Source organism: Denticeps clupeoides, chromosome 20 (genome assembly GCF_900700375.1).
Source record: "Denticeps clupeoides chromosome 20, fDenClu1.1, whole genome shotgun sequence".
Lineage (NCBI taxonomy): Eukaryota > Metazoa > Chordata > Actinopteri > Clupeiformes > Denticipitidae > Denticeps > Denticeps clupeoides.
Genome location: NC_041726.1, coordinates 8,521,492 through 8,547,183, shown reverse-complemented (window position 1 = coordinate 8,547,183; position 25,692 = coordinate 8,521,492). Strand labels below are relative to the sequence as shown.

Below are 25,692 nucleotides of genomic sequence, written 5' to 3'. Positions count from 1 at the left end.
TTAGCTGAATATTATTATTACCGCTTATTGCCAATGGCAATTATACACTGAAATCATTTACAGCAAAGTTGTAGATGCAAAATATTCAGAGACATCGATTTCTTTTGGTATTGAAACAGTGTTTAAAATTGAAAACCTGATAAAATTTCAAAATCTGATGGAAATTGGATACATTTGGAAACTGAACTGCTTAAGTTGGAATTATTAGTAATATTCAAATTTATTTATATTTTCTTTTTACTATTTTGTACCTTTGTACTCAGGTGAACTATAGCAGGAGGTACCCCACTTTTTCTTTTTTTATTAAAATAAAACTAAGGAAAAATAGGTTAACCTACGTTTGTGAATTTTTTTTTTCATATAAATGTTTCACAGAAAGGTCGATTAAATGGGCTTAGTTCTTGATCCCTTAAGCCTCATGTTTATTGGCACATGCATTTGTAATGTCAAGAATTGACTACTGCAATGCTCTACTTATTGGAAGCCTGGAATCATCTTTCAGTAAACTCCAACAAGTTCAAAGCGGCACTGCAAGAGATCTTACTGGAAAAGAAATAAAAATTTTTGCATAGACTAGAAATTAATTTTATTAACACATACTGTGTGTCCCTGATTACCCGTGTGACTTGTTAACAGAGTACTGACCTACACGAGAATTACGCTCACAAGACTCCAGGTTCTCCAGGGCTCCAGGTACAGAGAATCAACAAATTCTCAGCAGGTAAACGAGCTTTCTGCTACGGAGCCTTCCTGCTCATGTTCGGATATCAGATACAGTGTCAATATTTAAGTCCAGGCTAAAGACACATCTTTTTAGCCAAGCATCCGTAACAGTTAAAACTCACATATACTATGATGCCCATCTCACCAAGTCTGTCCACCGGGGCCATTGTTGCACTCAGCATGTACACAGGCATCTACCATAACCACTCAGTCCCAACAACCCAACATTTCTCTCTGAGTTGCTGTAGATCCTGGTTCCTGGCAATGAGCTTCTGACCACACGACTCAGCAGTAAATGTACCAGACGGTCACCACTGCCAACAATACCATAACAGCTACAGCTTCAGGGATCTTTATATGGACCAGAAGCATTATAACGGACATTTTCATTACAAACCCTCCACTGACACCAATTGCAGGCTCACTCTTGCCATGGTTTCTTCCTTGTGTGCAGAAGGGTGTGGGGGGTGTCAACTGTAGGGCCTGTCAAAGCCAATTGAGACGTACTGCATGTATATAAGAAATAAATGTTGTTGTTATATTATTATATTAAATGTTATTATAACATTTGTTATAATAACCAGCAAATAACTAATCAACTCCACTGAGTGACTTTCACAATTAAACAAAACCCAGTCTAACCACCATCACAGTCTTCTCCTGCCGGTTCACGACTCACCTGTCGATGGGCGTGCTCAGCTCAGAGCCGTTTTTTAGGGAGTCCTGATTGGCTGGGCCAGGAGAGGGCGTGGTCCGTTTGGCTCCTAATCTGCACCCATCAGCACCAGCCGGCTGCTGGCTGTAGAACCAGGCACCAGACTTTGTGAGGATTTCTTGTTGTTTTCGGCACAAGTTGCAAACCCACATAACCTGAGCGGAAGGGGTCAGAGGGGGTCAAAGGTTAATGATGAGCATGCTCAACTGTACATTTAACATTTAACTCTTATATACACACACACACACACACATATATGTGGTTGACAGCTTGTGTGTATGTGTGTGGATGTAGCGGAGGGCTATATAACCTGCTGAGTCACTATGAAGACAAAACACTTAGTCACTCTTCATCAGGACTTAATTAAAGTAGCCGTGTGGATCAGTGGTGGTGGCTCCGGTGCTGTAACCGTTCACTCTGACACAGATCAATACCTGCAGCAACACTGCATCGATACACTCTCACATTCCAACACACACATGCTGGCAACCGAACAAATCATGCAAACGTACTATAAACAGCTACATCTGGAGGAAAATTGGCCTGGTGACTCTCTGGTGGCCCACTGTCTCTGATTAAACTGAGCCACCTTTTGAAAATCTAGTGAGACCAGGAACCAGTAGATCTCAGGTCTCATTTTTCACCAGACTGGCCCTTTAAGACGTGGTTTAGCCTTCGATCTGGACCATTCGGGAAGAATTTGTGACACAGATGCAACAAACAGCCCAAGTCAGAAGACGGGACATCACGAGAATAAGCCATGCACCTCAGCCGCCTGAAAGGCACGCCGCGCCGCGCTCTGCACCATCGGTGTTTAACCGGCCCCCAGCATTTCTAACGGCAGAATGATTATGAATAAGAACATGAACAACTGCAAAGCTCTGCTGCGTACCCATGGTGCCGGCGTCGGCCATCCTGTCCGGGTCGAATGCCACCGTTGTTTAGTAGCGAGAGAGGCTCATGCTGCCATTTTCCGTACGGAGGCAGGCGCGGTGCGGCGGGCAGAGTCGTGTGTGTGAGGAGGGAAGCACGGCGGCGGTGGCGCTGCAATAAGTAGGACGCGCGGCGGCGCGCGCCGCCACCGCTTCTGCCTGCATTATTTATGGGCTGAATCCGCTTCATTATGAATGCACATCGTCCCCGGTGGCAACACACACACACACACACACACAAACCACAGACATGCGCACAAGTTCACGCTAGCCAGACTCTGTCATTGCCACCTATCAGTGTATCGGTGCCTCTTTAACCCAGAGACATCCCAGTACCACAACCTCACCCCAACACTGCCAACGCCACGGCAAAATCATTGAATACATTTCTGTGTGTGTGTGTGTGTGTGTGTGTGCTGGTGAGCAGAGTGTGAAAATCGAGTGTGAGCTGAATGACGTCCCCGCTCTGGTCTGAAAAAGAATCTCGTCACCGGGCCCCGCCGAGGCAACCCAATCCCCCGCCCCGCCGACACGCCGAGCCACAAAACCCACAGCCAGACAACAGAGACTTCGCTCTCTCGGTTGCTATGGCAACCGGCCCATACCACAGTGTGAAGTGCATGCTGGGACAGAGAGGAGGTGAGAGGGCGGGAGGTTTCATTGCAGCAGATTTACAGCCCCGTTATTACACACACACACACACCAGCCTTTCCATTCAGAAACACACCTGCTCACCTGACCAAAGGTGTGAAACCTCAAAATGACAATGACTCTAAAAAAAATGTTTACAATTATAGTTATATAGCTCAAACTGAGATTTCATAATTCACTGACTGATTTATATCATTAAAAAAATCTGTAAATCTGAGGAAAGACTGTAGCCAATAAGCTCATAATTGAAATCATAAATGAATGAAACAGAACATTTACAAATATCAACAAGGACTAAATTGCTATGTAATAAAAATTTTTGTTGTTTTTATAAAAAATAAAAATAAATAAAATAATGAGCTATATATACTGAGTGGGAGGAGTTGTCCCAGAATACCTTCTTACCCACTCCCAAGTTCAACCTGAGCCACACTCCCCCTCGCCAAACTGAGAGAGTCAGTGCCCTCTAGTGGACATGAGCGCCGGTTTTCACTTCAAACTCACTATAATCTCTCAATACAAAATATGAGATTTCAAAAACGATTATGGTAAATAAAAGTATCCAATACCAATACGTGGACTACAGAATGATTTTATCACAACATACTGTGATACTGTTAACATGGTGATATTTTACAGAAAATGTTAAAATCACATTACATTAACTCGGAAGTGAATTTGCATTTTAACACGCTGAACTAGTGGACACCAAAAATAATAAGATAAAATGAGATTGCATAGATTGCATTTTATCTTATTATTTTAGAAATGCATAGATTAAAAAAAAAGACATTTAAGTGCCCAGTCAGTTATCTAAAAATATCAATATTTGATGTCCCTGTATCGATAAAAATATTGCCCCTAGTAAATAATGCTCCCTATAACTAAGTGGTGTTCAGATTCACTATAACATTTTTGTTTTCTGCTGGTAAATGGGCGTGTCTGTAAGAGGTGCTTATGTGTCGGAAAGAGGAGGAGTCACCTTGTTGGAGCGTAGAGACACACGCCCCCCGCAGCGGGCACAGAACTTGGATTGGCAGTAAGAACAGACATGGCCGCAGCCGTCGGCAAACTTGGTTTTGTGGCAGATGCCACAGATGGGCGACTCCCCCTTCGGCTCCTGGACCTTCTGCGCCTCATCGCCGATCTTCTTCACCTGGTCCTTGTACATCTCAAACTGCTGGTGCAGCTTCCTGCAGGACGAAGTGCAAAGGTCAGACAGCAGCTACCCTAGACCCCATATTGGCCCTTTTTCACACTATGAACCTTGCAGTGGAAGCTGCAGCCTGTGCAGCACTGATAAGGTTCTAATCTTACTGCACCAGCCAGGGAGAATTTCTGAAGGTCCCATGGCTCTAATCTACTGTGCTGTACTCACGGCTTTGGCTCCTCCTCCACGGGGGACCTTTGCGGGGTCTGCAGGACATTACTGACCAGCTCAGAGATCCCGCTAAAGGGGTTCCATCTGTTCAGACATGGCAGAGCTGCATCAGGACGGGCGACAGCAACCGAACAAGCCCCACCCCCTCACCCCACCCCTGCAGTAGCTGCACAGTGGCGTGAGTCTGGAGAGGAGAACAGGAGCAGGGAGAAGCGCAACAGGATGGAGGCTCCGCCCCAACCAGACAGGCACGGAGCCCTGGGCGTCGCCCAACCACAGGTGATGTAGCCCCGCCCACCCAGGTGGCACCAACTAATCAGAAGAATCTACAGCACCCACACACGACAGGAGAACATCAGGGTGAGGAGCAATAAGAGGCGGGGACCGCAGGTCACACAGTTGAAAAGAGACACACGCCCCCAGGCAGGACAGCTCACAACAAGAAGCGCAGGAGGTTGACAGGAAGTGATGTAAGAGCTCTGCATTGTGGGAGTTCACTTACTGAGATGGCTGCGGCTTTGGCTGATCTTTTTCCCTACAGAGTCGAGTTTCGGCACGCGGAACAGAGAACAAAAGGAGAACACAAAACAAAACAATACAGGAATGATTAAAGGAAACACAGAGACACGCCCGGCTTGGACAAATATTTACTCATAACCAGCATGAGTCTCGCAAAACAGACATTCAGATCAGGTTCAAACGCCACCGAGCAGAAAGGTTAAAAAATGAACAAACACGGAAAATAAATAACACAATAAAACACAACAGTTGATTAAATAAGGAGAAATAGCAAATCATAAAACTTGTTTTCTACTCTACAGCTGGCCTAGGAAGCAACCGGGAGGTGTGATGGGAGTCCGGGGCCAAAGGTCAGGGCCCAGGTTGTCTGCCTCATCCATCTACACCTAACAGCCTGGGTTCCTACAGATGGGCCAGAGGACAGGTGGCGAGAAGAGCCCGGAGCATTCTGGGAGGCTCTACTGAGTTTACTCACTGAGGCGTCGGGGACTTTGGCTCCTCTTTGTCCCTGGAGAGGCGGGTTTGCAGAGTGCAGCACAGAGCGGGACGGCAGGAAGAAACGATGAGTGGAAAGCGCCGAAAATGCTCACGAAAGAACCTAAAAACAGCTCAGAGCTTCTCTGAACACCTCTGGTGTTTTCACACCTACACGTGATTTACATGAATCATCCAAATTAGTGCTGCACAATAAATCTAATCGCGACGTCAGGTCATGCGATTAGATGCGGTTCATATTATTGCATGGAATTGGAATACATGATCTTTCATTCTGTCGAAGTTTACCAGCTGACTAAACCGAGAGCGGCTGCTTAGTCTCCCTTCAGTCTGTTAACCGTCCCTGCCGTGTTCCGGACCGGAATGATGATGAATCCTGTCATGTGACATCGTCCTCTTTCCCTCGCCATGCCTGACAACCGTGCAGATGCATTTTGGCTCGCTTTCATTTTTTCCATGTGTGAAAAGACATCAAACTAAGAGGACACTCGCCAAATGATTCGGACCAAAGCAAACTAACTAAGGTGTGAAAGCGTCCTATATCGGATCGGCCATAGGTGTGAGGGCGTATGGTGGGTGTGTCCTATGGCAATATCATCAGTGGACCTAAACGTCCAAAACATCCTGCAGAAAACCATCTAGTGTGTTGTGTGTGTTGTGTGTGTGTGTGTGTGTGGACACAGTGCATTAGATACTATAATCAATAATCCTGTTACACAACTCAGTGGCTGCAAACAGCATAAAACACTAACCGCTGCACCCACAGATCAACAGCCAGCCGCTAAACGAGCGCCGCGGTGTTAAGTGGCTGAGTCCGCCGGGAATAAGCCTCGCTGACCAAAAAAAAAGGCACGATTTACCTCGAAAGTATTCAGCCACAGAGCAACTACATTAAAAACCAACATTTCATGTGTGTGTGTGTCAGCACATCATCACTCTAAAGCTCCAGTCGGGCATCAAGGACGCAACCTGCCTGCTGTGGACCAGCAAAGATCAAAGGTCAAGAGCTTGAATGACCCCCTCAGGGCTCATAATCGGCGCTTGGCGCAGCGCATTGGTTAAGCGCAAGACAAGCCGCCGCGCTAATAGGATCTTGGAGCGTAATTCAGCTAAAAAAAGACGCCGCTCGGCTCCCTGCGGGACAGGCTGCGTACCCCAGGGGGTTAAAAATAGTCCAGCAGCACACTAGCCACCGCGGACGAGGGTGCGGACCCTCCTAAGCAACGTCACGACGGAGCACGTGGGCCGCGAAGAGCTGACAAGCGACCAGAGGCGACCCCTCCCACATTCCAATTGAGGCTGACCTCTGACACCTTGGCCTGCGTCGCTCAGCTGGCACGTTACCGACACGCGGAGATTGGTTACGTGTTACAACAGCAAGGAGGAGCTGGCGGTGCATGATGGGTGTGTCACATGTTGCACCGACTGAACACAAGCAGCCATCGGACACGCCCACCACAGTCCACAACTCTAAAATTCATCTTTGTCATCACAATATCTATATCTTGTCGGTATATAGCTGTAACAGCAGCACTGCATTCAGATAAGGGAACCGGCCGCAGAGGATTATGGGTAAACGAGAGAATAGACTGCAGGTGGGTGTTGAGTCAGACGTTCGGGACCCCACCACAGCCAGGCCACGCCTACTGACCTGACTCCACCCGCAAAACCCGGAAAAGCAGGTCAGGGGTAGAGGGAGTTTACTCACCTGCTCCAGCTGAACTGGGGGGGGGGGAGGAGTCACAACACAACAGTTCCGAACCCTCGCCGGCTACTGAACACAGTGTCACGAGGAAGCTGCAGCGCTCTGGGACCCACACAGTGGATCAAAAATCGCAAACATAATGCGTTCGACTAAAATAATCCCATAAAACATTTACCGAGACTCTGCCGAGGACTAATCCACCGTGTGATTGCATCGAAATCGTTGCAGAATATGTAATACGACCAGTCTCACCCGGCATTTATATTTTTGCCATTTTTATTCGACGCCCTTATCCAGGGGGACATCAGTACTCCAGTAATCAGCAGCGACAGGGACCGTCCCGCTGGAGACACTCGTGGTCGCAAGCGGGGTCTGAACCTGTGACTCTGTGGTAGGGGTGGTAGTAGCCTAGTGGGTAACACACTCGCCTATGAACCAGAAGACCCAGGTTCAAATCCCACTTACTACCATTGTGTCCCTGAGCAAGACACTTAACCCTGAGTGTGTCCAGGGGGGGACTGTCCCTGTAACTACTGATTGTAAGTCGCTCTGAATAAGGGCGTCTGGTAAATGCTGTAAATGTAAATGTACTCGGGCATCTTACCCGCCAGGCTGCTGTGACGCCCATACCAGCAGCAGCATTGGCATCGGGGGTGAACTTTGACCCGAACCAGTTAAACCCCACTTATTTCTCCCAGCGCTGTTGTGCGTGAGGCATCGTGGAATTAAGACTGAATGAAGGGGGTGACTGGTGGGACCCTGTCCCGTTATGGCGCACGCAGCGCTGTGGAGGGGACAGCGACGTGGTGCTGAAACAACGCCGCAGTGTTATTTGACTGTTTTTATATAGAGATATAGATATATAGAGATATAGATATATATATAGAGATATATAGAGATATAGATATATATAGAGAGATATAGATATAGATATAGATATATATACATAGATTTAGAGAGAGATTTTTTTTGACGGACGAAAATGTCGACAGTGGCCAAACCCACCGCGTTTACAACCGATATCCGCCACGGTGAGACCCCCACACATCCAACCCGCCCACCGGTCAACAATAACACACACACACACACACACACGCTCACACACGCTCTTACTTCAGCATCGACTGCTCCTGCTCCTCCTCCTTCTTCTGCCGCTCCATCACCGCCTGGATGATGCTCCTCTCCTCCTCCGTCAGGTGGCTCAGGTCCGGCAGCTCGGGCTGGGCCGGCGGCCCGACGGAGGCGGACATCTTCGCGGCGACGCGCTGAAAGCAGCCACAGTCCGCGGCGTGAGGGAGGCGGAGCAGGCGCTGCTGTCACGGCGAGGCGTGACCGCGGATTTGTGACGAACGGCGGGTTTTTTTTTTTTTTTTCTATTGAGGACCACGAACGCGTGTGCGTGCTGCGGGGGTTCGAATAAATAAGTAAATCAAATCACCTCAGATCCCGCGCGACACACCGACAGAACGCGGCCGTCGCAGGGTCCGCGAGCGGCGCGCGCTCCGGTCCCGCTTCCCGTCAGCCATCAGGGCGGCAGCAGCAGCGCTAGCGGCAGGAATCAGCAGCTCTCCGTCCGCTCGGCCACCGCGCCGCGTCCGGCCGTCGCCCATCGCCGGCCTCCTGCGGGGAGGCGCTGTTCGCGGCCGCTGCGCCCCTCCTCCGGCTCTGCAGCTCCGGCGCGGGGCGATTTTCTCCTCAATGCACAAAAATGGATGCGGCGGGGTGAAGCCCGGTGGGGGGGGGGGGGGGGGGGGGGCGCTCTGACGTAACGCGCGGTGGGCGGGGCCGGAAGTCGGCGCTGCGTCACTGGCGTCAAAAGAAGCTTCGGAAGAGCAGTGACATTACCGACCCACTGGATTCTGGCAGCGAGCTGGCGTTACGAACATTTTTGTCTATGTTGAGAACATCCAACAGATGCTCCCCTGGATCGATACCTGGAGAATTTGAAGGTAGTAGCCTAGCGGGTAACACACTCGCCTATGAACCAGAAGACCCAGGTTCAAATCCCACTTACTACCATTGTGTCCCTGAGCAAGACACTTAACCCTAAGTTGCTCCAGGGAGACTGTCCCTGTAACTACTGGTTGTAAGTCGCTCTGGATAAGGGCGTCCGATAAATGCTGTAAATGTAACTCCTCCATCAACCACTCTTGAACCATTGCCAACAGAGAATCCTGTTTATATGAAGGGATGTACATGGGCGTGAATAAAGTACTATAACTGTCCAGTTACCTCAACATCTTCAGGGTTGCTGCCGTGAGGGTCAGTGTTGGACATGAGCATCAGTTTATGTAGTGGTGGCCTAGCAGATAAGAAAGCAGACTCGCAACTGGAAGGTTTGAACCCCGAACTGCCAAGGTGCCACTGAGGTCCCCTTGATCATGGTGATGTCCCCACACACTGCTCCCCAGGCGCCTTTCATGGCTGCCCGCTGCTCAACAAGGGTGATGGGTTACATGTACTTTCACTTCACTTGGAGGTGGAATGAAATTAGACTTTGAATCTTAAAGGATACATGAGGGGGGACTTCCACTTAAGGTTCCACTCATAGCCCATCCTGGTCACCATGTTTTCCCCAGTTCAGAGACTTGCTGCTGTGTGGCCGTGGGAGCGGTTGGTGGTCCAAACCCAGGACCAGGAGTTGGGGCTCATCTGTCATCACTATTCACTGGGGAGACTAATATAAAGATTTTACATAATAAGGGCACTAGGTAACAACATTTGTTGTAAATAATGACTTAAATCTGCAAATGAGTAATAGTTATGTAGGACTAGATACTTGTTTAGACCGGGGTGAATGGGTTTATTCTGGCATTTGCGAGGGACACAGACATGGAGAAAAACCGAGAGCGCAGCGCCACCTACCGGCCGAAGGTTCCCCGCGAACTTTCTATAGAGCGGTGGGGGAAATGTTGCCAGGTCAAATTTTTTTAAACGATGTATTTTTTTTGTACTGGTTCATTTAAATACACTTTTTTTGTGGAAAAAGACTGATAAATCAGCTAAAACAATTGGCTGTTCTCTCGACATAAGACACTAATTCCCTGTAGCAAAAGGACAGAAAGAAAAATGCTGAAAAAAAATCCTGTGATTATCACTATCACTTCACAGAATTGATTGAAGTCCTTATATACAGAGTGCAAAAACCTTACTTAACTCGAGGCAAAAAAAAACTGACACAATCTCAACAACCTACATTGCAAAGAGACAAAACAGGACTCGGTGTCTAACAGGAAGGCGTCTGTATTATAATACTACAACAACAACAACATTCATTTCTTATATAGCCCAAAATCACATACAGTATGGCTCAATGGGCTTTGACAGGCCCTACAGTTGACAATCCCCACACTTGACCCTTCTGTACACAAGGAAGAACTCCTGCAATTGGTGTCAGTGGAGGGTTTGTAATGAAAATGTCCATTATAATGCTACTGGTCCATATAAAGATCCCTGAAGCTGTAGCTGTTATGGTATTGTTGGCTGTGGTGACCCTCTGGTACATTTCCTGCTGGGTCGTCTGGTCAAAAGCTCATTGCCAGGAACCAGGATCTACAGCAACTCAGAGAGAAATGGATTAAACTTGGGTTGTTGGGACTGAGTGGTTATGGTAGATGCCTGTGTTCATGTTGAGTGCAACAATGGCCCCGGTAGACTATCCAGGACAGACTAGGTGAGATGGTCATCATACTATATGTGAGTTTTAACCATTATGGAAACCATTGGCTTGGCTGAAAAGATGTGCCTTCTCGATACAAGCAAGAGTCCGGAATCTTGTCTATTAGTCTATTCATGACATTATAAATGCATGTACCGTTTTTTCTGCATCACGCCTGGTGAGTGTCCATCTTATCTTTGAAATAATGCCGTCTTAAAATGTTACTTATTTGATTCTCAAAAGACAAATCACTGTTTATTGTGATTCCCAGGTCTTTGGGGGTTGTACATATGGTGGTAGGAGTCCCGTCGAAATGGACTGAGCAGTCGGATAGACACATGTTGCATCCAGAAAGCCACCACCATTGTGATGGACTCTATACACCCCTCACATGCACTCTTCATCATCCTGCCATCCTGAAGAAGGTACCAAAGCGTTCGGGCCCTTACTGCCAGACTCTGCAACAGCTTCTTTCCACAGGCCATCAGACACTTGAACACTCAGGGACTTTCCACTCTGAACTGACAAACACACTCTATTAAATTTCTATTATAGCAGTATTTGCACATTACCACAGCAGCATTTATAATAAAATAATAATAATACATTTTATTTCAGGGTGCTCTTCTTATTTGATGTCTATATGTTTTTTTTTTTACTTAAATGTTGCTCTTGCACTGCCTGTGTCCCATGTTTTTGCACTTTATGTAGCCTGTTTGTCGGTCGCACATCTGCACTTTATGTCTGTACGTAACTTTGTTTAAATGTTACATTTTGCACCAGGTTCTGTTGAAACATTGTTTCACTATGTAATGTCTAATATGTACAGTACAGGCCAAACATTTTGACACACCTTCTCATTCAATGTGTTTTCTTTATTTTCATGACAGTACATTTACAGCATTTATCAAACGCCCTTATCCAGAGCGACTTACAATCAGTAGTTACAGAGACAGTCCCCCCCTGGAGCAACTTAGGGTTAAGTGTCTTGCTCAGGGACACAAAGGTAGTAAGTGGGATTTGAACCTGGGTCTTCTGGTTCACAGGCGAGTGTGTTACCCACTAGGCCACTACCATCCTAATGACCATTTACATTGGTGGATTCTCACTGAAGGCATCAAAACTATGAATGAACACATGTGGAGTTATGTATGTGAAATAACCGAAAACATGTTTTATATTCTAGTTTCTTTGCTCTGATTACTGCTTTGCACACTCTTGGCATTCTCTCGATGAGCTTCAAGAGGTCGTCACCTGAAATGCTTTTCCAACAGTCTTGAAGGAGTTCCCAGAGGTGTTTAGCACTTGTTGGCCCCTTTGCCTTCACTCTGTGGCCCAGCTCACCCCAAACCATGTCGGTTGGGTTTAGATGTGTTCTCCACATATGAACTCAATGTGTTCATAGTTTTGATGCCTTCAGTGAGAATCTACCAATGTAAATGGTCATGAAAATAAAGAAACCAAACAAGCTAAGCTGGCAACCCCCAGATCCGGCTACAGCGCATGCGCAGTACAATGCGCTGATCCTTAACGCATCGCCCCGACGGCGCTGATGCTTCGCTGCGTTTAAATTCATGGCTGGATTTTGGCGTTTTAACTCCAGACATATTCACCCCGTGGCTCCGTTTTTCGCTCTTTAGTTTCCGACCAGTCAGAAGACATGAGCGCCGTGTCCGCACCACAGCGGGCGGCGTCTCCCGACCCTGCGGGCCAGCGGGTCTCCGTCGCGGCCAGCCTCCTGCGCCTCTCCACCCACATCAGATACGAGAACCTGGCGGCGGGCCTGAGCGGCGGGGTCATCTCCACCGTGGTGCTGCACCCGCTGGACCTGGTCAAGATTCGCTTCGCAGGTGGGCTGTACACCGTTTTTTACCTTCTTACACCGGGATCTAAACGGCGTTCGTCGAGCGCGTTTAATGTTTTCATTTCCTCCACGCTGATTGGCCAGACGGGGCGAAGATGTGTAATACGTCATCTGTTTGCTAATACAACAGCAACAGCGTACAGCAGCGTAAACCAAACTAGATTCTTCTCTCATCAGTCTGTGTTTGTAAATGGTTTTATACAGTAAACACTGACACAAACTACCTAATTTAATACATAGTTCTCAGAAACCTCAGTGAGCATATACACACACACACACACACACACACACAGTACAGGCAAAAAGTTTGGACACACCTTCTCATTCAATGTGTTTTCTTTATTTTCATGACCATTTACGTTGGTAGATTCTCACTGAAGGCATCAAAACTATGAATGAACATATGTGGAGTTATGTACTTTATGTACAAAAAAATATTTGAAAACATGTTTTATATTCTAGTTTCTTTGCTCTGATTACTGCTTTGCACACTCTTGGCATTCTCTCATGAGCTTCAAGAGGTCGTCACCTAAAATGGTTCTCCAACAGTCTTGAAGGAGTTCCCAGAGGTGTTTAGCCCTTGTTGGTCCAGCTCACCCCAAACCATCTCGAGTTGGTTCAGGTCCGGTGACTGTGGAGGCCAGGTCTCCACTTTTTGTTAAGTACATAACTCCACATGTGTTCATTCAAAGTTTTGATGCCTTCAGTGAGAATCTACCAACGTAAATGGTCATGAAAATAAAGAAAACACATTGAATGAAAACTTTTGACCTGTACTATATATAGTACACACGCGCACACACACACACACACACGCACACATTTGTACAGTACACAGTGTGTGTGTGTGTGTGTGTGTGTGTGTGTGTGTGTGTGTGTGTGTGTGTGTGTGTATATATATATATATATATATATATGTACAGTACTGTGTAACATACAAACCAGTGAATTTAAGATGCAAGTAATTTTGTTAACTTAATGTCAAACGTTGATCAAATATTGATTTACCTAAAGCTTTTATTGTCGTTTTTTTTTTTTTTTTTCACAAAACGACAACAATATTGTTCTCCATCTGTAGACATTTGCTAGTAGGAAATCATTCATTATTTTACAGAGTTGGGAGAGACCGACAACTAGTTCTTCTAGCACCATATCAACATTGACATTACTACCACTTTCACTTTATAATAAAGTTTTACACTTTTGGTTAGTTTTACACTTTTGGTTAGTATCTATTACAGTTACAGTCGGAAAGATGTAAAGCCTTCGCACAGTTTTTAATATCTAAATTATAGTAAAAGTAACAGAGAATACAAAGATGAACTCTAAACCACTAGACCAACCTTTACCTTGTGTAGTGTTTATGTTAATCATAATTAATAATGATAGTTTCTGTTTTTAAATAACTTTTAATGTTTCAAATAATTAAAAGTGACCTAAAAGCTGACATTTTAGATGATGTGGAAGGTGTTGCCTGTAGTCCTTGGCGTGTATATCTGATGCAGGCTGCTGTGACCCTGTTTCTTGGTTTCATGTTTCCACGTGGACAGAAGCGGGAAACGCGCGGTAGCGTAATTCATGTCGGGACGGGCCAGCGTTTGGCGGGGACCCCGCGGCGCGGCGCGGCCCGGCCCGGCCCGGCCGGAGAGGTGCATGACTCAGCGCTTTGTCACCGCGTCTCTCTCCTTTGTACGCCGCACAGTGAGCGACGGGCTGAGCGTCAGGCCTCAGTACGACGGCGTGCTGCACTGCATCAAAAGCATCTGGAGGATGGAGGGCGTTCGGGGACTCTACCAGGGCGTCACCCCGAACGTCTGGGGCGCCGGGGCCTCCTGGGGCCTCTACTTCCTCTTGTGAGTCTGAGCCGCTAGGGCGGGGCCGCGCTTTAGCCACTCTCCCATCCCCCGAGCTCTTTAGCGGCAGCCAGCCGGACCCCGATGAGGAACACAGAGCACCTGTACAGGAACCCAAGACACACACACTCACAGCCATGTAGGGTGCCGCCATGCAGACTTTATTTATTTGTGTTTGTTGAAGACACCTTTTATACGCCTTTCCAAGAAACAAGGGCATATAACGATGAAATATATTTCACGTTTTACTTCATTAGAAACTGTGTGTGTTGGGGGGGGGTGTGGTCTTGGCTGCGCGTGTGTGTGTGTGTGTGTGTGTGTGTGTAGACATTTTTTCGTTTGTCCCCTGCAGTTATAACGCCATCAAGGCGTACACCCAGGAGGGCCGAACGGCAGAGCTCAGCGCAGTGGAGCACCTGATGTCTGCTGCAGAAGCGGGTCGGTGTGCGAGGTCACACGGCATGTCATCACCACGCAGGATATGATTATGTTGTTATGGTGACGGTTGGGGTGGCGCTCTTACAGGCATGCTGACCCTCTGTCTGACCAACCCGGTGTGGGTGACAAAAACCCGTCTGGTGCTGCAGTACACCGCCGACCCATCCAAGAAGCAGTACGGGGGGATGCTGGACGCCCTCGTGAAAATTTACCGCCATGAGGGCATCCCTGGTCTCTACAGGGTAATGCGTACTCTTCGACCAATCAAATCACAGCTTTTTGTCACGTGTGTCCCTGTAAACCAGGCTACAGAGTGGGATTGGTTTTGTCCATAAAGAACCACTAGAGGGCACTTTAACTCTTAAAAAAAAAAAAACTAAAAAATACCTGTCCTGTCTTCTTCTCCTCAGGGCTTCCTGCCTGGTTTGGTGGGCACTTCCCACGCTGCACTGCAGTTCATGGCGTACGAGAGGCTGAAGAGAGACTACAGCCGAGCTAAAGAGCAGCCGTCAGAGTCCCTGCTGGTGAGATTGGGCGCGCGCGCACACACACACACACACACACACACACACACAAAAACCATGCATGTGTTTCATTCTTTCATTATCTTCCAGTGTCCAGGGGAGTACATCGCCATGGCAGCCGTCTCCAAAGTATTTGCAGTGGTGATAACGTACCCTTACCAGGTGGTCCGCGCCCGCCTGCAGGACCAGCACAACAACTACAGTGGCATCGCCGACGTCCTCGGCAAAACATGGCGGTGAATGTTTTATAAACTGCAAATACCCATAATGAGGAAGTAGTTTGTTCATTTGTGTGTGTGTGTGCCCTGCAGGAATGAAGGACTCGAGGGCTTCTATAAAGGCATGGGACCCAACCTGCTGCGCGTCATCCCTGCCTGCAGCATAACTTTCTTGGTTTATGAGCACGTGTCCCATGTGCTGCTCAACCAGGACCACTGAACAACATACACACACACACACACACACACACTCTCACACTGACAAACATTCACCACATTCACAGCCAGACCACATGGACGTGTCACAAGTGACTGATGGTTAGTGTAACTGGTTATTAGTGAAGCCTTTATCTGTGTGTGTAAACCCAGTTGTTACTCTGAGTGTCGGAAGCAATCGGCAGGAGCTTAGTTGGTCCATTTGAAAGTGAAGTGATCGTCATTGTGAAACACTGCAGCACAGCACATGGTGACACAACAAAACGTGGCCTCTGCTTTTAACCATCACCTTTGGTGAGCAGTGGGAAGTCATGACAAGCGCCCGGGGAACTGTGGCACCTCGGCAGACCGGGATTCGAACAGACAACCTTCTGATCACATATACTACCTATACTATCTGTTTTATTTATGTTGCCAAAAAACTATGCAATGATTTGGGCCAATAGGACCGATCCTGTAAGCGCACATTTTCGTCTGTTGTGCAAATATTTCAGCACTGGTATGTAAATGTGAGATTATGACTAACAAAGCCATGCTTATATTTGTTGTTTTGTGAGAATGCATCCATCAATGTTTGCATTGATTTGCATAATTGGTGGAGCCACTTATGCAAATTTGACTGTTCGTGTAACACCTTGTTCAGAATCAGATTTTTTTTTATTATGATTTTTGTTTTTGTTCATAAGGTTTTTTTCTAATTGTTGAAATTATTATACCATGGTCACATTGGTATTGTTTGCAAAAAAATGTTTTTCATCATCTGCCATTTATCTTATTTATTTCATCATTAAAAGAACAGTCTTTTGTTGTTTGTTGTGTTGTCATCGTCCCTCATATATCTGAGCCTAAATTAAAGTCTCAGTTCACCATCTAGTCTGTCTCATAAAATCACTTTCACGTTCTGATTTGAACAAGTTTAATCCCACCAATCCCACGCAATAAAACATGACAGTACAATCAGAATACAAAAGCATTTGATTACAATATAACTCGTCATTTACAGAGTAAAATACATGGCATGGGGTCATTTAGGAAGCTCCTCAATGATCATCCGGGAGACGGAGTTCCAGCCAGTGGAGGCGTCACCCCGGGGGTAGTCGGCACAGGTGCCCACCCAAATGCCAACGTCCACCAGACCTGCAGAGATGCCCTCACAAAGCCCCTCCACTGAAACACAAACCACGATCAAACAGTCAGTTTCTCAATTTGTCCTTTACCATCTTCCATATAAATCAAATTTATATTGCACATTACTACTCTTTATCTATTCATTTATACACCCTTTTATGACGTGTTGCATTATTGTACGTGATTTTTCTTTATATGAAGGATTAATACTAACCACACAAAAAAGATATATTCAGCATTGCAACTGTGCCTAATTGAATGTTTCAACTAAGTATTTGGAAAATAAAATGCTGAAATATGTATAAATAAATCCTTAAATAAGGGTAGAAAATACAATATAATTGTTAGTAATGTGTTGGGCCACACGGTCTTCACACCTCCGAATCCTGACTCAGACCTTGTGGGCGTATTTTTGCATGCTCTCCACATGTGGGTGTGGGTTCCCTCTGGGTTCTCTGGTTTCCTCCTACCATCTAAAGGCATTTACACTAGGTAGATTTCCAGCTGCAAATTGCCCGGTGTGTTTGTGTGTGCATCAGAGGTACACAGTGATGTGCAGTGATGTGCATGAGGTGGAGGACGCAGCGGCAGATGATGCGTTAAGGTGGGACCTGGCCAGTGTGGATTAATTCACGGCACCGCACCTAAGCATATATAATATGCTTATAATATATAATATATATTATATATTTATAATATAAATAAAAAGAAACGACAACGAGAGACACTTGTGTTTTGTAACGTAACGTGTTCAATACGTGTTCATTAAGGAAAGAAAAAATAAGTGATTGTCATTGTGATACACAGCACAGCACACGGTGACACAACGAAATGTGTCCTCTGCTTTTAACCATCACCCTTAGTGAGCAGTGGGCAGCCTTGACAGGTGCCCGGGGAGAAGTGTGTGGGGACGGTACTTTGTTCAGTGGCACATCAGTGGCACCTTGGTGCTTAGGGATATACATATATACATATATATATATATATATATACACACACACACACACACACACACACACACACACATACACATACAGGGTGGGCCATTTATATGGATACACCTTAATAAAATGGGAATGGTTGGTGATATTAACGTCCTGTTTGTGGCACATTAGTATATGTGAGGGGGCAAACTTTCAAGATGGGTGGTGACCATAGTGGCCATTTTGAAGTCGGTCATCTTGGATCCAACTTTTGTTTTTTCAATAGGAAGAGGGTCATGTGACACATCAAATTTATTGGTAATTTCACAAGAAAATTCTTTCATGAGTTAATTACAAGTATATATATATATATAATTTTTCAGGGGCCATACGAAGGACAGCTGGAGGGATATAAATTGCAAAGTTGATGAGTGGGATTGCGCATGCACAGATGGCATCATGTCGATGTGTCGACTCAACTTTATTGACAGATAAGTCGATGAAAAAGCTGGTAATGCTCTAGCATGTGTGCGCCCAGACAAAGCAGTTTCAGAAATATACACTCCACTCTAAAGTCACAGTGTAAGAAGGTCAGAAAAGCATTTTCAAAATCATGTCAAAATATGACATCATCATCAAAAGTACTCCTGTGGTGCTGCATCAAGGGGAATTTATTGTAAGAATGTGTTGTAAGATATGATTAAGGTTAGATTAAAGAGTTTATTGTTAGATTAAAGAGTTGAAATATATAAAATAAAAACAGTACAAAAATACATAAATACAGTCTATAAAGACGTAATAATTATTAATATATTGGGTTTGATGACATAACATTTATTATGCCATTTAACATCTTTTTTTCTGGAGGAACGTGTTTCCTCAAGTTTTTTCTTTGTTAGAATGTCACTGTTACTCTTAATTGTGTGTTTTTTAATTACCTCATGTCATACAGTTTGGTATAATTTACTATTTCCTCCCAAATTTGGCATGCAGGTGTGTGTGTGATGGAGTCTGGATTGATGTAGATTGATGGTTGCAAGGTTGTTTTCCACTTTTCTAAAGAAAAGTGACTTCCCTCTGAATGTTAATTGTGAACCCAGCCTGCACCGTAATTACAGGCTGGACGTACGAGCCTCATTCAGATTAAACACCCACACCACCCACTCTCACCCCGGCCCAGAATCATTTAAAACTGGCAGGACCTGTGTGTGAGAGAGAGTGGTGGATATTGTTCTGCCGATAAACGAGACGTAGAGCATCAGAAGGCTTGAAATAAAGCGCTGATAATCTGCATGTGGGTGTTGGCAGTTGGACACACCCTGTGTACTAGGGGTATTAGTGAAATTGTCATTGTGAATCACAGCACACAGGGACACAACAAAATGTGTCCTCTGCTTTTAAAAATCACCCTTGGTGAGCAGTGGGCAGCCATGACAGGTGCCCGGGGACCAGTGTGTGGGGACGGTGCTTTGCTCAGTGGCACCTCAGTGGCACCTACGCAGATCGGGATTTGAACAGGCAACCTACAGATTATGTGTCCATCTCCTTACCTGCTAGGCCACCACTGCCCTGTGTAGGACGCCTCCCATTTTAAACAACCATTTTTTTTTATAAAACAACACACCAACAATACGGGCTGGCTGGAGAGCTAGTGACTCCTATGTCTAAAATCTTAAGGATGTCGTATAAATCAGTGGGACTATCAGGCCGTGTGGGGGTACCTGAGGACGTCCTGTGTATGTTGATAGTAGAGTTGAGCTCCGGGCTGCCCTGGTCCAGGTAGATGATGGACTCGATGGGCAGTGGTCTGCTGCACTCGGCGCCGTTGAAGGTGAAGTACCAGCGCTGGCAGCAGGCCGCCTTGCACTTGAGCCGCAGCGAGCCGCTGAAAAGGACACGCAGGGCGCTGTCTGGACGCTGCTTGGTGAACGTGCAGTCCTGCCAAGGAGAGACTACAACGTCACTTCTGTCCCTTTGTGGCACAACAGTACTACAGATTTACTGATTCAGAGGACTTACAATACCATTCATTTTACACGTCTCTTTAATAAGCAGTACACATTATTACATGGCGTACACTAGGGTTGTCAGAAAATCTATACCCAGGTAAGAAGTGATATTAAAAGTTTGTGATGATATTGATTTGCAACAGCATCAACATTACCAGTGTCCCACCAGCAGCAGGACTTGAGAACATTCACAACAAGGTGGCTGTAGTGGCCTAATTGGTGACACACCTGCCTAGGAACCAGATGTCCTCAGCTCTGGCTCACATGGTCATATATTTCTACTGCATAAAGGAATGATCAAAAGTTTGCCATACTTTAGCAATGTTACTTTAAAAAACGGTGTTGTCTTGTTGGATATTGTTAATTTCTTTAAATGTTAAAAATGATTGAAAATACAACGTATCGAGTGGCAAGCATTCTCCAGGGCGTCAGTATTGAGTTCTAAATTCTAGCATTGTGACAACCACAGTGTCACATGACCATGACTAAATAGTTGCTCTGGAGCAGCTAACTGTTTCATCATGTAAAATAGATCAAATGTAATTAAGTGGATTAAAGCAGCATTACTCCGAAAAAAAACAAAATCTTCTCGCTGTTGTTTATTAAAATAAGCCGATAAATCATGTGATTAGTGAATCCTATGACAAGATCCAAATATTCAGAGGCTATTGTGTGACCAAAATATGAAATACATCAGCCTACATATAAAAACAATACACACACACACATAACAATACAGAGGAGCCAGGAGAAGTGAATAAGGTGGTGGAAGGGGGCGTGGCCACACTCACAGCGATCTTGCCCAGGTCGATGCCGTAGTTCAGGGCGCTCCAGGCGCACTGTTTGAAGTTGGGCTTCCACGGCTCCTCAAAGCGCTCGCTAACGCACTCTCCCTTCTCCCCCTTGGCTCCGTCACGGCCGGGGATTCCTGGCGTTCCAGGGATTCCATTCACACCCGGGTTCCCATCGCGACCCTGCACACCTGGGGGGCCCTGTGGGCAGCTGTTGTACTGGGGAAGAACAGGAACAGATGTGTCTCAGCAGACCACAGTGACTACGCAGTGTGTAAAACCGCGACCTCTGGCGCCCCGCAGAAATCCCCCACCACGGATTTTACAGCTCATGTGTCAACAATAGAAGAATGAATCACCAAGAACTGACCAGAACAGGCCCAGTGACTGCACTAAACACAAAAACAGACGTGGAAACCATTATGCGATCATGTCGCTTCACTGGAACCAAAAGTCCTCTGAGATTAAATGAAAGTGAAGCACAGCAGACAACGAAATGTGTCCTCTGCTTTTAACCATTGCCCTTGGTGAGCATTGGGCAGCCATGACAGGTGGCCAGGGAGCAGTGTGTAGGGATGGTGCTTTGCTCAGTGGCACCTCAGTGGCACCCTCGGATTCGAACCGGCAGCCTTCCTATTACGGGTGCGCTTCCTTACCCGCTGGGTTCGAACCCCCTCTTCAGAACAGCAGCCACAGACGGTTCCTATTCATCTCATTACAGGGTAATCAGATGATTCTCATCAATTTTAGTAACAGCAGCAGATACATGTGTTTTTATGTGCTGATGGGAGCAGCTCGCAGCATCCTTACAGTGGAAAAGGATGGAACGAATGGGCAGCGCGCCTAAGGAACGTTAAAAGGTTGCCATTCTCCCACCTTAAAGGTGCAACGTGTAACAAACAGGGGGCAGCATTTCACCAGACAATCCCACAGCAAATGTGCAGAAATGTCATTGATTGCATTTGCTGAGGCAACAAAATTAGTTTTGTGAAAATTATAAAAGTAATGACAGGCTGTTTTTCTGCATTTTTTTTCAATTTCCAGTAGCATGACAAATATAGAATGGCTTTCAGAATGAATATATTAATTGATATGATTAATGTTAAATATTGAATGTGTTCAAAGATTTTTAGATTTTTGTTCTGCCGTAGGCAATGTAACGTGAATGACCAACAAGACAGTTCTCTTTCCAACACTTTAAAAGTTTTAGATACTATAACAAGCTTTAGTCTTAATTAAATAATCCTTCTTAATTCTTTGCAAAATGTGCATTAATTAGTGCCAAAAAAGTTATCGATTGGCAGCCTTCTCGGTGCACAAACCAGAAGCCATTAATTTAACACCTAATTAATTTCAGCAGATTGGTGTTGGCTGCTAAATACGTCATGACATTTTGGCACATTAGAAGAAAGGATTAACTCATTAACACCTCTTGAAGTAGACGGTGTCAAAATGGGACAGGGCTGGACAACTTCAGCAAATATTTCAGCAAAAAAACAAAAACATTTTTAAAAAATGGAATTTCTTCATATTTTTTAATGTTAGTTGTTTTTGGAATGTCTCACACATTAGGTTTCACAATGTCTGCTTATGGAAAACATTCCTGCAGGTTTTAGTAAAGGGCTCTGAGGGGCTTTGCTTTGTTCTGGACGGTGACTGGCCTGAGTCCCTCTGGACCAAGACTGTTTGTCTGTCGAGTTGCTGCATCCTAAGGGAGATGTGGTCTTTCTCCAGAGGTCAGTATTGGTCAGGTCAGTCACTAGCGAGGTCGGGAATGCAAAAGGGAGCAGAAAAACCGCAGGCATTCCACATTCTCACTCATCACAAGAGTTTTTTTTAATTCACTCGTCAATTCAAGTGAATCTTCCACTGGCTGTAGCACTCCTACGACTTACTGGATAATTAGCATAGTTATTGGTTAGAAAATGCATACATTTTTAGTGTAGCAGCCATGAAATGGCGACCCCACATTACCCGTTTCAGAAGTGAGTCCAAGTGAAACAGCGGAGATCTGAGCATCTGCCAGGTTCTGGGTTTTATGAACTTCACAGAACTCATCTGCTGAGCGCCACCTGCCAGACGTCTCTTCAGACACTAAATCTTCCCAGCGTGGCGCTTTCCCATTTTGGCACATTTGCGTGAGCCGCCGGGGGATCTCAGATGGAAACGGTGCCTCTGAAGCATTTCCGCAATCTCATTGTGAGGGCATGGCGGGGGCTGCGGTCCAAGAAAAGCATCATTTACACATCATTCACCCTGCATCGCAGCGAGCACAACAACAATATTTTCCACCCGATGTGACACAGGCAGCGCTTCAAAACCACCGCCGTACTGAGCGCACTGTCCGCCGAGGCTTCACACAGGGCTGGGGGTCAAAGGCCAGCCAGCCGAGCAGGCAACAGAGCGCGTTTAGAGCGGCACACTGCAGACAGGAAACTGGTTTCTTTATTTTTTTCATCCTGTGGAGCCATGAAAGAGGCTTCTGTTTACAGGAGACACTGTACAAAGCTGTATTTCATTCATTCACACACACACACACACACACACACACAGGATCTGGAACAGGATTTCCTTCATAGTCTTCGGCTGTGACCACCAGTCCAGAACTTTATCGGCACTCCATTCACAACTTGAAACTACTTGATTCCGACACAAAGGTTACTGGGCAGAATTTGAACAGAATTATTTCCTCTGCTTAATACTCTACTTTTAAACTATTTTAAAAAAAACAGGCTGAGTACGAGGGTTGCTAGGCAACAGTATCTCTTTAAATATCCATATCCCCTGGCAGAGGAAACTTTACTGAATATTATATAATAACGGACAAGCTTGGGATATTTGGATTCCTTACTTTTATCATAATAGTTTAAAAATGTAAAAAATAAACCCTCACCCTGTCCACAGCCTCCGCGTCCCTTTGCCGCTTGTCCTTCTGCGCGGTGCTTGCATGCAGCAGCAACAGCAACAGCAGCATGCGGCCGCGCGCAGACTCCATCCTCACTGGAGCGGCTCCGAGGGCCCGGGTGCTCGAGATTTCCGCTGCGGCCTCTCACCAACGCCGGGAGGGGCGGGGCGGGACCCAGATGTGCTGGGTCCCCCACTAATGGCCTCTCAAGTTTCAACATGTCTGGAGCAAATTTGGCCACACCCAGTCCTCCCATTTACTTTTACAACTTAAGCCATTACTTACAGAAGATGAGCTCATTTAATGAATGCAGAAACTGTCCATTTCAATTTTCATTTATTAACCTCTGACCTCTGCGTGTGTGTGTATATATAAATATAAATATACACACACACACACACACACACACACACACACACACATATATATATATATATATATATATATATATACACACACACACATATATATATATATATATATATATATATATATATATATATATATATATATATATATATATAGATACACACACACACACACACACACACACACATATATATATATATAAACAAGAAAATATGAACTTGAGCTTGTTGAAGGCCTCTCAAGTTTTAAAGACAGGTGAGAATGACAGGGGGGGCGTGGCTTGGAGGGGTGCACGGGGTTCTGCAGTTGACTGATAAGAAAGTTACGTATCGTTATTATTACTACTACTACTACTACTTAATAGGCTTTGCTAAGCTGGTAAGTTCATGTGGGCTTGTTCTTTTCAGAGAAAGACACATTAATACCAGCTAATTTTAAGAGTAGTGGAATGTCTTTTTTTCTTCTTTGTGGCGCCCCCTGGATGGATGGCACCCTTAGAATTTGCCTACACTGCCCATGTTACAGGCCAGCCCTGCTCTCATGATTTAAATAGGAACAACTGAAGTAACAGTGAGCAAACTTCTGAGAACGACGCGGGATCATGTGTGCATCCTTATACTTAACTCATAACAAGCCATGGAGGCACTTGTGTCACGAGCACTTTAAATGCCTGTAATGTTTGTCACAACGCTTTATGTTTAACTTTCTGGAGCCAGCATGTGACGATGGATGAATTTCCTGTTTCCATGACATTCTTTTAAAGATGTCCGTGCACCATTTTTAATTGGATGAAAGCAATGAAATAATGAAATACAATTTTATTTTCACAAAAGGTCATAACTATAATCATAAAAATGTCTCCTATATTACATTTAACCTGTTTTGTCTATATTTTGTGACATAATGTTGATCTTGTGGTGGACCTTTAACCTTTAAATTGCCAGAGGAAATCCAATGTACAATAAGAAAATGGTGTAATAAGTAGATTGGGGTTAAACTGAGAACCGTCCAACTGGAGAATTACATCAAATAATTCAATAAAGGTAATATGAAATAAACAAACCAAAAGAATCATGTCCTATTCTGCCCCACACCTGTCCTCATAAATGATACTAATGGTGTTATTGGCAGGCATGCAATCAAACATTTCAAATGCGATGGTGCCGAAGGGCCTTCTGAACTTGTTTTACCTCCACAGTGAAAAAAAAAAGTGTCTCCTGTCACCTGCTGATGAAGGACGTTGCCAAGCAGCAGCATCCGCTGTGTATCATTGATCTGCCCTACGCCTGTGTGAGTCCTGAATATTTCATCCAACTTTCACTCATGAGGAAGACATTTCACATAATAGTACAAAAGGGAACCATATAAACTATAAAAGGTCGAGCAGGTAAAACCATGCAATTAAGGAATATATTAAAAGCAATGTGAGGGTAAAAAATCCAAGTGTCCATGTGCAGATTCACTCAATTATTAGCTTTACTTTTCTGGACACAACAAAGTCCACTAAAACATTTATCATTATAAGTGGCAAGAAGCAAGACAGATCAATGTACATTGTATGCTAATACCAAACTCTTTTACAGGGACACAAAAAAGGTTATGAATTGAGTCCCATACCAAGATGCATCAGTCCCATACCAAGATGTATTTATGTGAATAGTTAATCAAATTGTTC

At 45.3% G+C, this 25,692-nt stretch overlaps 3 protein-coding genes across 43 annotated transcripts in view; 1 reads left to right on the top strand and 2 right to left on the bottom strand.

Moving 5' to 3' along the window:
* rims2b (regulating synaptic membrane exocytosis 2b) overlaps nt 1-8,854 on the bottom strand; it is a 47,938-nt gene extending 39,084 nt beyond the window's left edge. For 37 of the 41 annotated variants that reach the window (XM_028963495.1, XM_028963500.1, XM_028963518.1 and 34 more), the window contains exons 1-7: nt 8,560-8,854; nt 8,235-8,386; nt 5,397-5,429; nt 4,905-4,937; nt 4,400-4,486; nt 4,004-4,214; nt 1,403-1,593 (exon numbers count right to left, since the gene is read on the bottom strand). In XM_028963495.1, coding sequence (XP_028819328.1) covers nt 1,403-1,593; nt 4,004-4,214; nt 4,400-4,486; nt 4,905-4,937; nt 5,397-5,429; nt 8,235-8,371 — 692 coding nt within the window. In that variant the 5' untranslated portion in view covers nt 8,372-8,386; nt 8,560-8,854. Of the gene's footprint in view, nt 1-1,402; nt 1,594-2,330; nt 2,455-4,003; nt 4,215-4,399; nt 4,487-4,904; nt 4,938-5,396; nt 5,430-8,234; nt 8,387-8,559 lie in introns of those variants that run through there. The other 4 variants (XM_028963485.1, XM_028963494.1, XM_028963499.1 and 1 more) reach the window with 4 other exon arrangements.
* Nucleotides 8,855-12,254: 3,400 nt separating this feature from the next.
* Nucleotides 12,255-16,765, top strand: slc25a32a (solute carrier family 25 member 32a). The gene is made up of 7 exons (XM_028963896.1): nt 12,255-12,629; nt 14,346-14,496; nt 14,849-14,934; nt 15,022-15,176; nt 15,345-15,458; nt 15,549-15,694; nt 15,770-16,765. The coding sequence occupies exons 1-7, from the start codon at nt 12,440-12,442 to the stop codon at nt 15,894-15,896; spliced, it is 969 nt and encodes a 322-aa protein (XP_028819729.1). The 5' UTR covers nt 12,255-12,439; the 3' UTR covers nt 15,897-16,765.
* On the bottom strand, nt 16,725-23,781 carry cthrc1a (collagen triple helix repeat containing 1a). Its single transcript, XM_028963897.1, has 4 exons — nt 23,637-23,781; nt 20,744-20,962; nt 19,665-19,881; nt 16,725-17,059 (listed from the first exon to the last, which is right to left on the bottom strand). Exons 1-4 carry the CDS (start codon nt 23,736-23,738, stop codon nt 16,917-16,919), a joined length of 681 nt encoding a protein of 226 aa, XP_028819730.1. The 5' UTR covers nt 23,739-23,781; the 3' UTR covers nt 16,725-16,916.
* Between the last annotated feature and the right edge of the window lie 1,911 nt (nt 23,782-25,692).

Bases quoted from the DNA above. Each gene is read 5' to 3' on its own strand.
- slc25a32a (XM_028963896.1), top strand. From the start codon at position 12,440: ATGAGCGCCGTGTCCGCACCACAGCGGGCGGCGTCTCCCGACCCTGCG. The intron at 14,935-15,021 runs GTCGGTGTGCGA...GCGCTCTTACAG, and splicing joins GATGTCTGCTGCAGAAGCGG to GCATGCTGACCCTCTGTCTG. The intron at 15,177-15,344 runs GTAATGCGTACT...TCTTCTCCTCAG, and splicing joins GCATCCCTGGTCTCTACAGG to GGCTTCCTGCCTGGTTTGGT.
- cthrc1a (XM_028963897.1), bottom strand. From the start codon at position 23,738: ATGGAGTCTGCGCGCGGCCGCATGCTGCTGTTGCTGTTGCTGCTGCAT. The intron at 20,963-23,636 runs GTGAGGGTTTAT...GTTCTTCCCCAG, and splicing joins ACGCGGAGGCTGTGGACAGG to TACAACAGCTGCCCACAGGG. The intron at 19,882-20,743 runs GTGAGTGTGGCC...TCTCCTTGGCAG, and splicing joins TCGACCTGGGCAAGATCGCT to GACTGCACGTTCACCAAGCA.